Source organism: Colossoma macropomum, unplaced genomic scaffold (assembly GCF_904425465.1).
Source record: "Colossoma macropomum unplaced genomic scaffold, Colossoma_macropomum, whole genome shotgun sequence".
Taxonomy (NCBI): domain Eukaryota; kingdom Metazoa; phylum Chordata; class Actinopteri; order Characiformes; family Serrasalmidae; genus Colossoma; species Colossoma macropomum.
The window spans coordinates 14,108,231-14,121,200 of record NW_023494800.1 but is presented as its reverse complement, the minus strand read 5'-3'; the positions used below and the strand labels follow the sequence as shown (position 1 = coordinate 14,121,200).

General features: G+C 39.8%; 2 protein-coding genes across 3 annotated transcripts in view; both read left to right on the top strand.

Moving 5' to 3' along the window:
- Positions 1-6,962, top strand: rnf180 (ring finger protein 180). 2 transcript variants are annotated; one of them, XM_036588856.1, is made up of 8 exons: positions 1-199; positions 622-888; positions 1,573-1,671; positions 2,327-2,413; positions 2,629-3,417; positions 5,143-5,356; positions 5,756-5,881; positions 6,000-6,962. In XM_036588856.1, exons 4-8 carry the CDS (start codon positions 2,342-2,344, stop codon positions 6,191-6,193), a joined length of 1,395 nt encoding a protein of 464 aa, XP_036444749.1. In that variant the 5' UTR covers positions 1-199; positions 622-888; positions 1,573-1,671; positions 2,327-2,341; the 3' UTR covers positions 6,194-6,962. The 2 variants fall into 2 exon arrangements, with proteins under 2 accessions (XP_036444749.1, XP_036444748.1); XM_036588855.1 differs by lacking the exon at positions 622-888 and having other exon boundaries at positions 3-199.
- A 1,812-nt stretch (positions 6,963-8,774) lies between these two features.
- The window catches only part of c6 (complement component 6), a 30,864-nt gene continuing 26,668 nt past the window's right edge, over positions 8,775-12,970 (top strand). Inside the window, exons 1-4 of the mRNA XM_036588886.1 lie at positions 8,775-8,822; positions 9,452-9,618; positions 9,799-9,929; positions 11,208-11,352. Of these exons, the coding sequence (XP_036444779.1) occupies positions 8,820-8,822; positions 9,452-9,618; positions 9,799-9,929; positions 11,208-11,352 (446 nt within the window). The 5' untranslated portion in view covers positions 8,775-8,819. The remainder of the gene's footprint in view (positions 8,823-9,451; positions 9,619-9,798; positions 9,930-11,207; positions 11,353-12,970) is intronic.

Sequence of the window (12,970 nt, the reverse complement as noted above, 5' to 3'; positions counted from 1 at the left end):
GTGAATTTAGAATCGCGTTTTGAGTTTTAGGCGCATGACCCTTAGCGGCCCCCGTACCATGGGAATGCAAGAACTACAACAAACCCGACTCAACGTGTAGTTTGTTTTTAGCTCGTAAGCTAACGCTGGGTAGCCGCAGTGCTACAGTGTTGACGAGGGCTGGAAAAATATCACCTAAACAATGGCATCCAGTCATACGGTAGGCGGATTTTTGTTTCTTTGGCCTTACTTTATTGCTTACAACTCAAGATATCAAATTATATCACTGACAGTAAATAGTTAGAGAGAACACTTTAACTGAAGGTTGGACATTTTTAGGTAATTTATCCGGAAAGCCACAGTACCAGCTGGCTAGGTTAGCAGTAATCGCCTTAAAAGGTCGGTGTTAAATAGTTAGCTTGGTTAGCTAGCAAGCTAACAGTCCGGTTAACTAATAATTGCAAGCGTTGTCTTTGTTGAACATGTCTGTGGTAATAAGATTCAGAAGCCCACGGTTTGGCTGGAATAACAGTCGGTGACTAACGTTGGTCAGTCAGTCAGAAGTTTTCTCTTAGCGTTAGCCAGTTTAACAGAATACATCATAAATTCGGCTGATTCAGTGTCTGTGCATTTCTTTTTCAGCTGAAGCTCACAATTACTGAGACAAAGTTAGGCTTCTGTGGGTGCTGAGAAACTGCAAGCCAAAACTTTTCGCTGGTGTTTGAAATGTACCACTTATATGGGCACAGACCACGAATCGCAGAAAAACAAAAACAGGAAATAAACGTGCAAGAAGCCGATATGCAGATCAGTCTTACCTGATGCTGACAAAGACGGATTTCGTGTTTAGAGGGATAACCTAAAGGGGGGATTCCACCGATTTCTCAAAAATGATCCACGATTAAGTTGGTAAGATCAGTTCTAGAGAAAAATACTGTGTCAGTCTTTTGGTGGTGGTGGTGAAGGAAACCAGCCTTCACAGATTCAGAAGCGTGTAATGTCTCTAAACCTCCATCACAGTAAGCTGTTTCCTGAAATGGTTACAAATGTGCTGCCTGATTCCCGAGACATCGTTTTACGAAGAGATTTGGCCTAAAACGCACTTTTAAAATCCAATCCAATCCAATGGAGAGGAGCAGGCACTGCAAAATAGTACTTTTTTATTTATTTAGTTAGTTATTTTTATTTGATTTATCACTACTTTAGGATTATCAGCATAACATATAGAAAGACACCTGTAGGTTCGTGGTTTTGGGCAGTAAATAAAATGGCTCCATTAGAGTTGTAGTCACCCCGACCCTGGTTCCCACCACCACCACTGGAAATAAATCAAAGAGTCTGTAAATTTCACTACAGTGTACAATTTCCCATCAAACCACTCTGAATGATTTTGGTTACACCTCAATAATTGAAATATGCAGAAATTTTGAAAATTGGTTGAATTAAACTGTAAGAGTTGCCCTCAGCTTGCTCATTAGAGGTCTCAACCTAGATTTCTGTAAAGCAGCTTTGTGCCATTGTCTACACAAATAAACCTGAATTGAAAGCGAGTGAAAGCAAAGGCTGTAAAACATTTCACATTTTTAAATACAGGATACAGTACCAGACTCTGTGGGGACTGCAGAGGAACCATCAATTCTTCGTTGTAGAAAATGCAGAAGATGTGTTGCAGATTCAACATGCCTGCTTTTGGTGGGTAGACGTCCATGCTAAAAACAAATGTGTCTTTAGAGCTTTTAAAGAAACTTTTTTTGTGATGATGATCAAAGATTGATATTAAGTGCCTTACTGTAATTTTCTTAAACTGTATACTGTGGTTTAAATAAGGAATAAAGTAACTATTTTTCTGTAGAGAGAGTGCAGCACTTGTGGTTCAAACTGTATGCCCTCCTGAGGTTCAGTCTTTAAACCATTGGGCCAACAAATGATACAAATTTTATATGACACTTGAAAGCAGCCAGTGTCGTCACTGATGGTACATCAGATCCTATTGTCACCTCTCTGGGTTACTTTAACAACCTCATTACAGCTATATCCAGTAAAGGAGTCACTTATAGTCAAAGCAGACAGATTATTCGGTAATTTATTCAGCCTGCCCATGCTGCTCTGTGCCGGTTAGAGCAAAATAACTGGAAAACCCTTTAGGCTATGCAACTTATACTGAACTTCAGATTCTGCCTAAGTTCAGCTGCCCTGTGGAAGTTAGGTCTAGCATGAAAGGGCAAGTATGAATGAACAACAGATTGATAGTTATTGACATTATGCTGTGCTTCCTGTCCTGTGTGTTCATGGTAAATGGATCAATGGGTTTCATAAATCCTGAAAATATTGCTTTGTCTCTTCACAGGCATCGAAAGAGTTCATGGCCACATGCAGTGTGTGGCATGTGGATGTTGAAACACTGCCAGATTGGATTCTGAAAATAATTAATCAGGTACAGGCCTCCTGTAGCGTTTCAACATTGCTTGTAATTTTCATTAGCTTGCCTGAAATATACTGGTATAAATTAAAATGTTTATGTTGATCCTGTTGGTAGATTGTTAACACGGATTTATTTAATCAGTTATTGAATAAATAAACTAATAAACACTTTTATACACCTGCTTAAGTTAGATTTTAAAGAGTGACTAACAAAGCCTCCTATCACAGGTTCACTGGACTGTCGGGAAGCTGAACTGTCAGTACTGTGGAGCTCGTCTGGGAGGTTTCAATTTCATAAACTGTCCGAAATGTCCCTGTGGACACAATTCAGCCGTGCACCTCAGCAAAAGCCGTGTTGATCAGGCTGTAAAACATTCTGTCCACTTGAGCAGACCAGGCAGGGCCAGAAGACATGCAGAAATACAGGCAGGATTTCTGGGCAATCCAAAAGAGCTAGAAGAACCAAAGGTCAGAGGCAACCTTGAGTCAATTCCAAACCTGAATCAGGATCTACACCAAGTCATCCAGATGCTAAAATCTGAGACAGAACTTCAGAGTATGGCGACCCAAGTAACTCATTTAGATGGCGAGGCCTCTTTCATCTCTCTCTGTAGTAGAACCCCTGATTTGCCCCACATCTCCCCTGTAGATGAGGATGTGACTGAGACAGTGGCTATTGTGGACTCAGGCCAAGAACCACAAAGTCTTGTGTCTCTTGAAACAGATAATGAGGGTCCTGAAGCCCACGAAAGGCAGATGCCTGTTCAAACATCAGGTTATCAAGAGAACACAGAAGGTCATCTAGTTTACTTCACACCGCAGGAAATGCCTTCTATGGAAACAGAACTGGAACAAGAGCAAGAGAACATCATTCCGGGAACAACAGAGGAACAAATGCATCACACAACCTCCAGTCCTGTTCAGAACCTGACCAAGAAAGAGAAGAATCGCTTAAAGAGCTTAAGGAGGAAGCAGAGAAAGAAAGCGCGATGGATTCAGAGTCAAATTGAGGAGAAGGTACTGGTGAGATATTGTCATATCCAATCACAAGGGCTCAGTATCATCTACTATAGATAGTGGCAGTTTCTGAAATGTTAAAATTGATGTAAAAGTTGATAAACACTCATTTATGAACTTTCTCAGGGGACAGTAGTGACGTCATTGTCATATCAGTGCACTGCAATAGTAGGTCATTATGTTTTTTTGATTTTGACAAGAACTTACAGTATCATTTAAGCAGACAGTACTATTGTAATGAAAACAGCCCTGCCATTTGGGGAAAAGTGTGCAAAATAGTCTTTTCTTCTAGTGAATCAGATAACCATACAAATGTGATAATGTAGCATTACCCAATGCCTCTTTAATACAGCCAATCTGACTGGCCCCCGGTCAGTTCCACAGTGGAGTTGTACCAAATCCAGATATAATTTCAGAGCTCATGACTAGAACTTGGACTTCATTTTCGCTGTTAGTTTGCCATAGTTTCACACACTTTTCTCCAGTGTTTCATTTTGTTTTTTAATAGTTTATAGAGAACACAGTCACAGGAATGTAGAACATGAAAATCTTGTGGTATTAGGTCAATAGTGATAGTACAATATCTTCCTTGCTATGGGTTTTAGACTGCTAAACAAAGAAAAGTAATGACAGCAGGTGAGCCTCATGGACTTTGCCCTCTGTATGACAACCAAGTAATTCATTACAGTACAGATTACATTGGATATGTACTGTTGAGTAACAGAATATGTCACATTGAGGAGAACAACATCTGCATGGAAGTCCTTCCTTGTCAGTACTATGTTATGTTTGGACTTATTAATGGATTAATGTAAATTGAGGCAAACCATTATTGCCTGCAGAATTATCACAATAGTATCATTGTGATCCATATTCAGTTGGGATATTTAACTGTATGACGCAGTGCTAAGGCAGGCTACAACTGAGTATTTTTTTAACGTCGCAGAGCTACTACTGAGTATAGCCTACAAGCAAGCAAATAAAATTTGTATAGTTAGTTCCATGATAAAAAAGCTTTAAAACTGTAGGCAGATGAATTTGTTGATTATTTTTTAAACTTTGCATATTCAAGCTAGCCCCAGTCAGGCCATTTATGTTTGTTAACTTGGCTAAGAATATGTGGTAAAGTAATTAAACTACTTTACATCAGTCATATCTGCTACGTTAGGTTGCATTTTTTAATAGAATAAAGCCTGAGGCCTTTTTCTCCATAAAAAGCAGTGCTGTTTTTGATGTTGTCATGGGTCATGTCCATAATTTTAGGTTTGTAAGTTAACGATTAATCACCAGCTAATAATGATCAGTTATTGGTCAAAAAGAATTTGCCAAAAATTGCATCCCTGCTTCTAATATCACTTAATAATTTATAAATGTTCTGTAATAATTTATAAATGTTTTTATTGTGATCCTTGTTTGTTTGTCACATTTTTGACATGATGGGGCATATAAATACGTTGATAATCATTGCTGACCCTGTCATTCCACTTAGTAAGGATAATTTAGCTGCATGCAGTTGATGTTGTTAGATGGGAAGTCAAAGTGGAACAGAAAACTCATTGTTGGAGACAACAATAGTGCTAAGTTTTTTCCTGAAAAATAAAAATGTGCTGTGTCATACTGTTGGCAAACAATTTAATCAGTCCGTCCATAATGGAAAACACATTATTTAGTCACAGCTTTAAAAAAAAGCCTAACTGTTGATTGTGTGTGTCTACTGTGATTCAGAGTGTGAAGTGGAATCTGACGAGCAGCGATGACGAAGAGAAAGAAGGCTACACTTGTGCTGTGTGTTTGGATGTGTACTACAATCCTTACATGTGCCAGCCCTGCAGCCACGTGTTCTGTGAGCCCTGTCTGAGGACGGTGGCAAAGAACCGGCCCAGCAGCACCCCCTGCCCCCTCTGCAGAACCCTCATATCACATGTGCTCTTCCAGCAAGGTCAGTGCAGCAAATTAATGTCCTAATTTCTCCTTGTACAATAAGACTGAGTCTGGGATTACAAATACAATAAGGGTCAGCTTCCCAGAAAAGCATTAAGTCTAGTTTGGGATTAAACTGCTGTGCCAATGATACATCTTTGCAAGTTCTGTTTAGTCTAGGCTTAGGCTTAATCTGTGTCTGAGAAATCCTGTTTGTTCTAAATCAGTTTTTAAGATCATCAGTTCTGGCTTATTAAACATGAAAACAGGAAACAAGTATTACTCATAATAAGCATTTTTGTTCTTAATTTTATATTTGTGTTGTTTTTTTTAAACCGTTTTTTGTCTTCCTTCTAGTAAATTGATATCATAGTTAATTGAGTGTAATGCACATTGCAAAATTGTGCTTGTGTTTCAGAGCTCCACCAAACCACCAGGACTTATTTCCCTAAAGAATATCTTTCAAGAAAAGAGACTTTCCAGAAGACAAACTATTCGAAGTGGCCCCTGCCCAGCTGCCCAAAGCGTTTCCGCATTTTATGGGGTCTGCAGTTTTACACTCATTTACTTTTATTGTTTCTAACAATAAATATATACAAAAATAATAGCTTATTTCCCTCTGACAATATGCTCATTGTTTTGTTACTTGTGTGTTGTTTCAGGGTTCCAGCGACGTGGGGCTTTTACTAGCAGGTGGCAATTTCCCCACCGAGCGTTTGGGCTAGACGGACTGGAACTGGGAGACATGCGGGGGTGGCCTTTTGACTCTGACATAGTGATCGTCTCGATCTACTCTTTTCACTGGGTGCTGGCTTTCATCCTCTTTTGTGGCCTTTTTTACTTCTTTCTTTTCTGATTTAAGGAGTGCACAGTTGAATCAGAGATGCACAAACTAGAACTGTTTTCTCTTTAAGTGCCTCATTTTAGCTATGAAGATGTTACTGTAGAAGCTGTGTATGTATGTGTCTTTAATTGTGTATGTACAGGTTTGAACACCCCTGGTCAGATTACATGCTTTGTTGATTCTCTAAGTGAATAGAAGTTAACACATCATCTACAAGGAGAAAACTTTAATATATTTTATTAAAAATATATTTTCTTTTCAAATATTAGTGCATAAGGTCTTTTCAAGTTTCTTGGAAAAAAGAAAATATAAAATGTGCTGTAACCTTCGCACGGGCCACTTTTTGTTTTATTTTTTCCAATATTTTAAAATCAGTGAATAATTGTAGTTGTGCATTAAAATGTGAGAACGTGTTCTCTGTAAAGATTTATTTTCAATTAGAAAATCAGAAAAAAAATGTTAATTTCCAGGGGCGCCCAAACGTTTGCATACAAAGTATGTAGCATTTGTTGTGAAAGGTTTCTGCTAATATATAGGCTGTATCATTGGATGAACATCAAGAGGAAAATGTCAACAGTGAGATGGCAATGGCAAGTTTCAGCATTTTAAAGAGGTGCTTTTATTTAAATGATTCCTTTTCTGTTTGAAATTTAAATGTTGATTTAACATTTTAATTTGTTTAATCTGTTTTTTAATGTTTTTGTTCCGATTGGGCTTAAAATGTACCTGTTGTGGGTAATTTTCATGGTTTGTTTTAATCAGTAAATAATGTTTTAATGTACCAGGGATTTGTGTTTGCTACCGAGTTACCACTTAGTATGACCACATTGTCAGCAATGTTGGTTGTGTTTCATATATACATTCCCGAAGCAGAGGTGGTAGATTAGCCTAAAGCCGCACTCAAGTCAAAGTATTGTTACTTTAGTTAAAGTAAAAAGCAACTTTCCATGAAACAACTTGAACAGAAGTACAGAGGGCCAGGTGAAATACTTTCGTACTTAGATTACTCATAGAACTGAAGGGGAACTTCAGAGTGAATCCATCTTTTACCAGAATGGGAACTTAAAAGGGAATTCCACCAGTTTTCAAAACTTCTGCAGAATTAAATGGTTAATATGTAAACAAAGTCATCCAGAGTGCTTTAATGTGAAATGGCTTGTTCTGGAGTTCAAAATTGAACTTAATGAAATTAATGTGAAATTAATGAGAAATGGCTTGTTCTCCAGTTCAAAATTGTTCGCAGTGGTAGTGATGGGAACCAGACATCTGAAGAATTGAATGCTTCTAAAAGCTCCCTCACAGAAAGTTATTACATGAAATTGTTATGAATCTGCTGCTCGATGTGAGACATTGTTTTACAATAGTTTAGAGGTAAAGGTTTAGCCTAAAACCCTTTTTGTTATTACATTGTATATGTTATTTTATATTTTAGTATCAAGTAGGAATTATTAGTTTAATTAAATAATGGTACAGCGGTACATGCAGAAATGCTGCACAGCCCAGCTGAAAAAAAAGTTATAGAAACTGTTGAAAGTTTCTGTTGGTTCCTGGTGGTGTTCGTTACTAATGGTAATGTGAGGACGTTGATTTCACAGTGTAAACGACTGTAATGGTTTAACAGGTCTTCTGGCACGGATTCCAGGTGCTTTTGATGGTTTCCTAATGGAATTTAAAGAAACTAGTAGTGTCTAATGGTAACCTTTGAGCCAATTTCCATTAGAAGGCAAAACCATCAGCTTTTAATTTTAATGGTTATAATGGTCTGTTTTCAGCAGGGAAGTACACAGTTGCTGTCACCAATGTAAGGATGATATTAAACACATAAACGGAGGAGCTAAATGATTCAGATTTCCCTCACATATTTTACTTAGAAGTAAAATATTATGACCTGGAAATACTGAGGAAAGTACATCAACATTAGTAAAACTAGTTATTAACCCAACTTTGCGCAGAAGCACAATTTAAAAGCTTTGTAGCTTAGCAACATATTCAATAGCCAAGATGCACCTGTTCCTGAATAGTTCTGTGTTTAGAAGCACACACAAAAAGAACAGTCCGTTCACTGGTGAACTTTGTGAGAAAATGCTGTGACAGAGCAGCAGTAGCAGTGAAGTGGAGTGGAGTGGAGGGGTGAGGAGGCAGGCGGAGGGCAGGCGCTTCCTCTGCTCAGCTCTGCTGTGGGAGTGTAGCTGCAGCCTGACGGGGCGCACAGCGCTTCTCCTCGGCCTTCCAGCAGCGGGGGCTGAAGGTGACTCGTCGAGCCGGAGAGGAGAGATGCAGACGGCTCGAGCGCGTCTGGTCCGCTCTTTCACGCGCTGCTGAAACGTCGAGGGTGCTCAGAGTGAGAGAGAGACAGAGATAAGTAGAGAGAGTGAGAGAGAGAGAGAGAGAGAGTGAGAGAAAGGAGGAAGCCGCGGTCGTCGCCCTCGAGACGCTGTGCGCGCAGCGCGGCTTTTTTTTTCCCCCTCTCCGCAGTGCTTTGGCTCGTGCACGCGCATGCATGTGTTCTGCACCGAACGGGCGAAAGAAGCGCCCGCGCTCCGCAGGCAGCATCTTCCAGCTGGGCAGGGCCGCGCAGGAGCGCCGCGAGAGCACGGAGAGCACGCGCAGAGCCCAGCGCGCCCTGGACGACTGCAGGATGGTGGGTACAGCGAGCAGGTGGCCTCCGCTCTCACGCACGCACACATAACGCGGCTGAGGCAGCTTTACGGTAGCGGCCGTGTTTAGTGTTTCTCTGCTCCTACAGACCGGCCCTGTTTAGCCTACACAGCGTTCACCCACGACTGTAATGACTGCTGATAGACTGCATAATGTCTGACAGACCGTTGTTTTGTTATGACAGATAGGATAGAATACATAACGTAGCGCTCTGTGGGCTGCAGTCTCGATAGACTGAACGCTTAAGTGTTTATTAGCGAGGTGGTGCTTTGAAGAGATTTATTGCGGGAAACGGCTTACATAGAACCTTTGTTGCAGCAGATACTTTCTTGTTATAGCTCTGTGTATAGCCTGTACATGACCAGTGTTCCAGTATCATTTACACACACACACACACACACACATATATATATATATATATATATGTGTGTGTGTGTGTGTGTGTGTGTGTGTGTGTGTGTGTGTGTACACACATTTAATGACACATATACATTCTATGTCTATGCGTCATCTCCATCTCCCATGTGTAGCTTTGTGCTTATTGCTGCAGCTACATGATGATAGTAACGCATTACTAGACTCACTGAGAGCATCTTTGTCTCAATTTTTTAGACGGTGCAGGAGTTCAACACTCTGGTGGCGCTGCACCGTGAGCAGGTCATCTCCATCGGAGAGATCACAGTGGACTGTCCTTCTCTGCGCGCGCAAATGCACAAGACTCGCACCAAAGGCTGCGCGGTGGCTCAGACCGCCTACCAGAGCCTCACCGTCATCTCCGGGTGAGAGTCCCTCAGGACTCAACGTGAGAATAAACTGTAGGGTTACGTGGTAAAAGCACTGCGTGACTGTGTCTCTATTTACGCTGTCAGGCTGCTGCGACCGTCACACAACGCCACCCTTCGGTGCGAAAACCGCTGCTGAGTGCACTGACTTTCTCCTCTGTGTTTGTGCACCCGCAGGCCCGAGGACGGGGAAATCCACCCAGAAATATGCAGGCTTTTCATCCAGCTGCAGTGCTGTCTGGAGATGTACATCACGGAGATGCTGAAGTCGATGTGTTTGCTGGGTGTGCTGCAGCTTCACAGGAAAGGTGAAGTACCGCATGTGTCCAGCAGAGGGCAGCAAGGGCCTGTGTCTGTGGAGCTGTTGTGCTTAGGGCTCAGCTCCACTCATGTTATGCAGATGGCAGTGTGTTAACATCTTACAAAGAGAGTAAAGTAGAAGGGAACGCTGTGTGTGTGTGTGCAGGAAACAGGCACAGCCCCGAACGTTTAGTCTTTCTTGGATTAAGTTCTCTTTGAAAATGTGTTCAGTTTAGTTTGAAGGCAAACTTTCAGTGGGTTCACTTGCGGTGTTTTAACCTCTTAAAAGGTTATGGGCCTGTATATGGAGCCACACTTCAGTTTCTCACTCTCATGACTAGCCTAACATGAATATAGGAATATATATTTTGTAAAGACCAATTGCCATTTACATTGTGTGAAAATGGAGTGGAAATATGAGGTTTTATTCCAACAGCGATGGTGTGTTATATAAATAGTTATTATATAAACTATTGTACTATCATATTATATAAGACATACTATTATACTGCAGTAGTAAAGCATAAATATATGGTAACATTTTACTTGATCTCCTACATGTCATTAACATAATAATACATTTAATAATGTATATTTTTGACTGACAAGAGGAATTTTTTAAGTTTGATGTTAAATGGATTTCTACATTAATGCAAAAAGTATTGTCATGATTATATTTCAGGGTAAAGTGTAGTGATGGTGGTCTGGGACAGTCAATAATGCTATTTTCTAAATGCTGTGTACAGGTTTACCAATGTCTTACATTGTTTCTTACAAATATGTTACCTATGCTAATGTTGTTTTCCTCTACTTTACACACACATTTGTAGATGTATTATCAGTGGAACACAAATGGCACCCCAATCACAGAAATATTCGTTATTCATAGTAGTATGGTATAAATAGTAGTAAATACTACATATTATTTAAAATAGTATAACATATAGCTGAAATCAATTAATTAATTGCAATTACTGAATAATAACTTTTAGGATTAATACCTGAATTATAAGACAAAGATTTTAAGGGTTTAGAAAAAATCCAAATCCCATCAAAATGAGGATGAAAATGTACAAGGCAGTACACTGTTTTGCACACAGTCAAATCTAGTTTAACTGACTGGATTTAGTGTGTCCTGAACAGAACCCAAAAATATCAGATTTTTAATAACATACGTAACCCAGTAAAATGTTTTTACAATGTAAAAGCACATGAACATCATTTCACACTGCAGAAATTGTGACACATAAACATTAAAGAACGTGCTGTGTCTTTACCTCCTGCAGGAAATGAGCCCTGCCCTGAGCCAAATGTAGACTGCAGGGTGGATGAAAGCTCTGATGTCCCAATCCTGGAGGACAGATCATCATCACCTGTTGACTTCCCCCAGGAGTCCTGGCTTGTGTGCACAGACATCGAGAACATAGAGAGGTATGAACAGCCTGTAAACATTTCAAAACTGATTCTGATCACCAGTGGAATCCAAGACAACTGCTTGACCCAGGCATGTCAAACCAAGGCCTTGTCCAAACGTACATGGGAAATTTGAAATCATAGCTTTTTCTATGAGTTTTGGCAATTTGTCCACACGTAAACTGTGTTTTACGTCACTGAACACTGACCTTTTGCAAAACTCCTTCAAGGGTGAAGATACTCAGAAACTCAACTCCATTTTTAGTATTGTCGTGCAAACAGGGAGTTTTTTTGCTTGTGAGGTCAAGAGTGTGGGCCATTATCTCCTTTGTTTACATGAGGTGGACATGCACAAAAATGGTGCTTGTTTTAACGTTGCTAACAGGACTTGTTACATGTTCACACATAAACATACACTCTTACGCCATATTGAAGATTAGAGGCATCAGAATACACTGTGGAGGTCACTGCTATATCCAGCACTCCCACTCTGGTTGGAGGGACAACTTTGAAAACTAAGTGGCTGTTGCAGAAGAATGGAGAGAGAATTTTCGTTTGTCTAAGGCATCGCTGATGTCGTTGAGTGAGCTGCTGCAACCGCACATTGATAGCGGGTTTTTGCATGTCCATGTGGATGGAATTTTTTTAAAAAACAGTGCTTATGTGCAGGGATTTTTTTTAAAACAAAGGAGGAAAACCCCACACACACCTGATTCAACTCATCAGGTAATTAGCAAGGCCTTCGCAAGTTGATTTCAGAGTGTTCAAAGAGGGAAAACGCAAATCTCTTGCACGTGTATGGGTACTTGAGTACTCAGTTAACCGTTCAAGGTGTCAGTATTTTAAATACTGAAATCAGTAATTGGGTTTTGGCTTCATTGTATCACAGAAAGAAGCAGTAAATATACAGACCAACAATTCACTAAAATGCTGATTTATATTTTTTGACAAAACTGTAAAATGTGAAAGTTTTGCACATATTTGCATGTAAGTATTTTATATTACCACTCTGAAACAGGAGTCCCTCAGGAGTCCAGGACATGTTGGAGAAGACAAAGATAGAACACTAAATAGGCTAGGCTGATGATAGGTCCAGCAACAGTATTGTTAGGTTAAAATATACTTCTCTGACAAACTAACATCAGCCATTGTCCACCAAAGAGGAAAAACCACCCCTAGAAGACAACGCGTCTCCATCAGCATACAGTGTTGTACTGGTTAGATGTAGTTTCCTTTTATTAATTCTTATGGATATTAGAATATCAAAAGTTAGTCAGAATGCACAACTGTAATGCAAATGCTGTCATGCTCCATTCCTAAAAATAAAAGTGTCAAAAAGGGCTCTCTAGAGTCAAAGAAGAACAATTTTTGGTTCCCTAAAAAAGTTTACCTTAAAGCACAAATCCAAGAACCAATTAGTGACTTTTATTTCTAAGAGTGCATGTGATGGCTACTAGTTTCCATGCACTGTTAGTAATGTTAGCCTCTCTTTTTATTTGAATTAATATGCCATAACAAGATGTACATTTCTGGCTTATTTCTACATTTTGCATCATGAAGTTCTGAATTACTAGATGTCATTGACTTGGCTTGTAACACAGTCACATTCACGTTTAGCAGGGGGAAGATTCTCCAC

Coding starts and splice junctions, on each gene's coding strand:
- rnf180 (XM_036588855.1), top strand. Junction 2,414..2,628: donor TTCTGAAAATAATTAATCAG/GTACAGGCCTCC, acceptor CTCCTATCACAG/GTTCACTGGACTGTCGGGAA. Junction 3,418..5,142: donor AGAGTCAAATTGAGGAGAAG/GTACTGGTGAGA, acceptor ACTGTGATTCAG/AGTGTGAAGTGGAATCTGAC.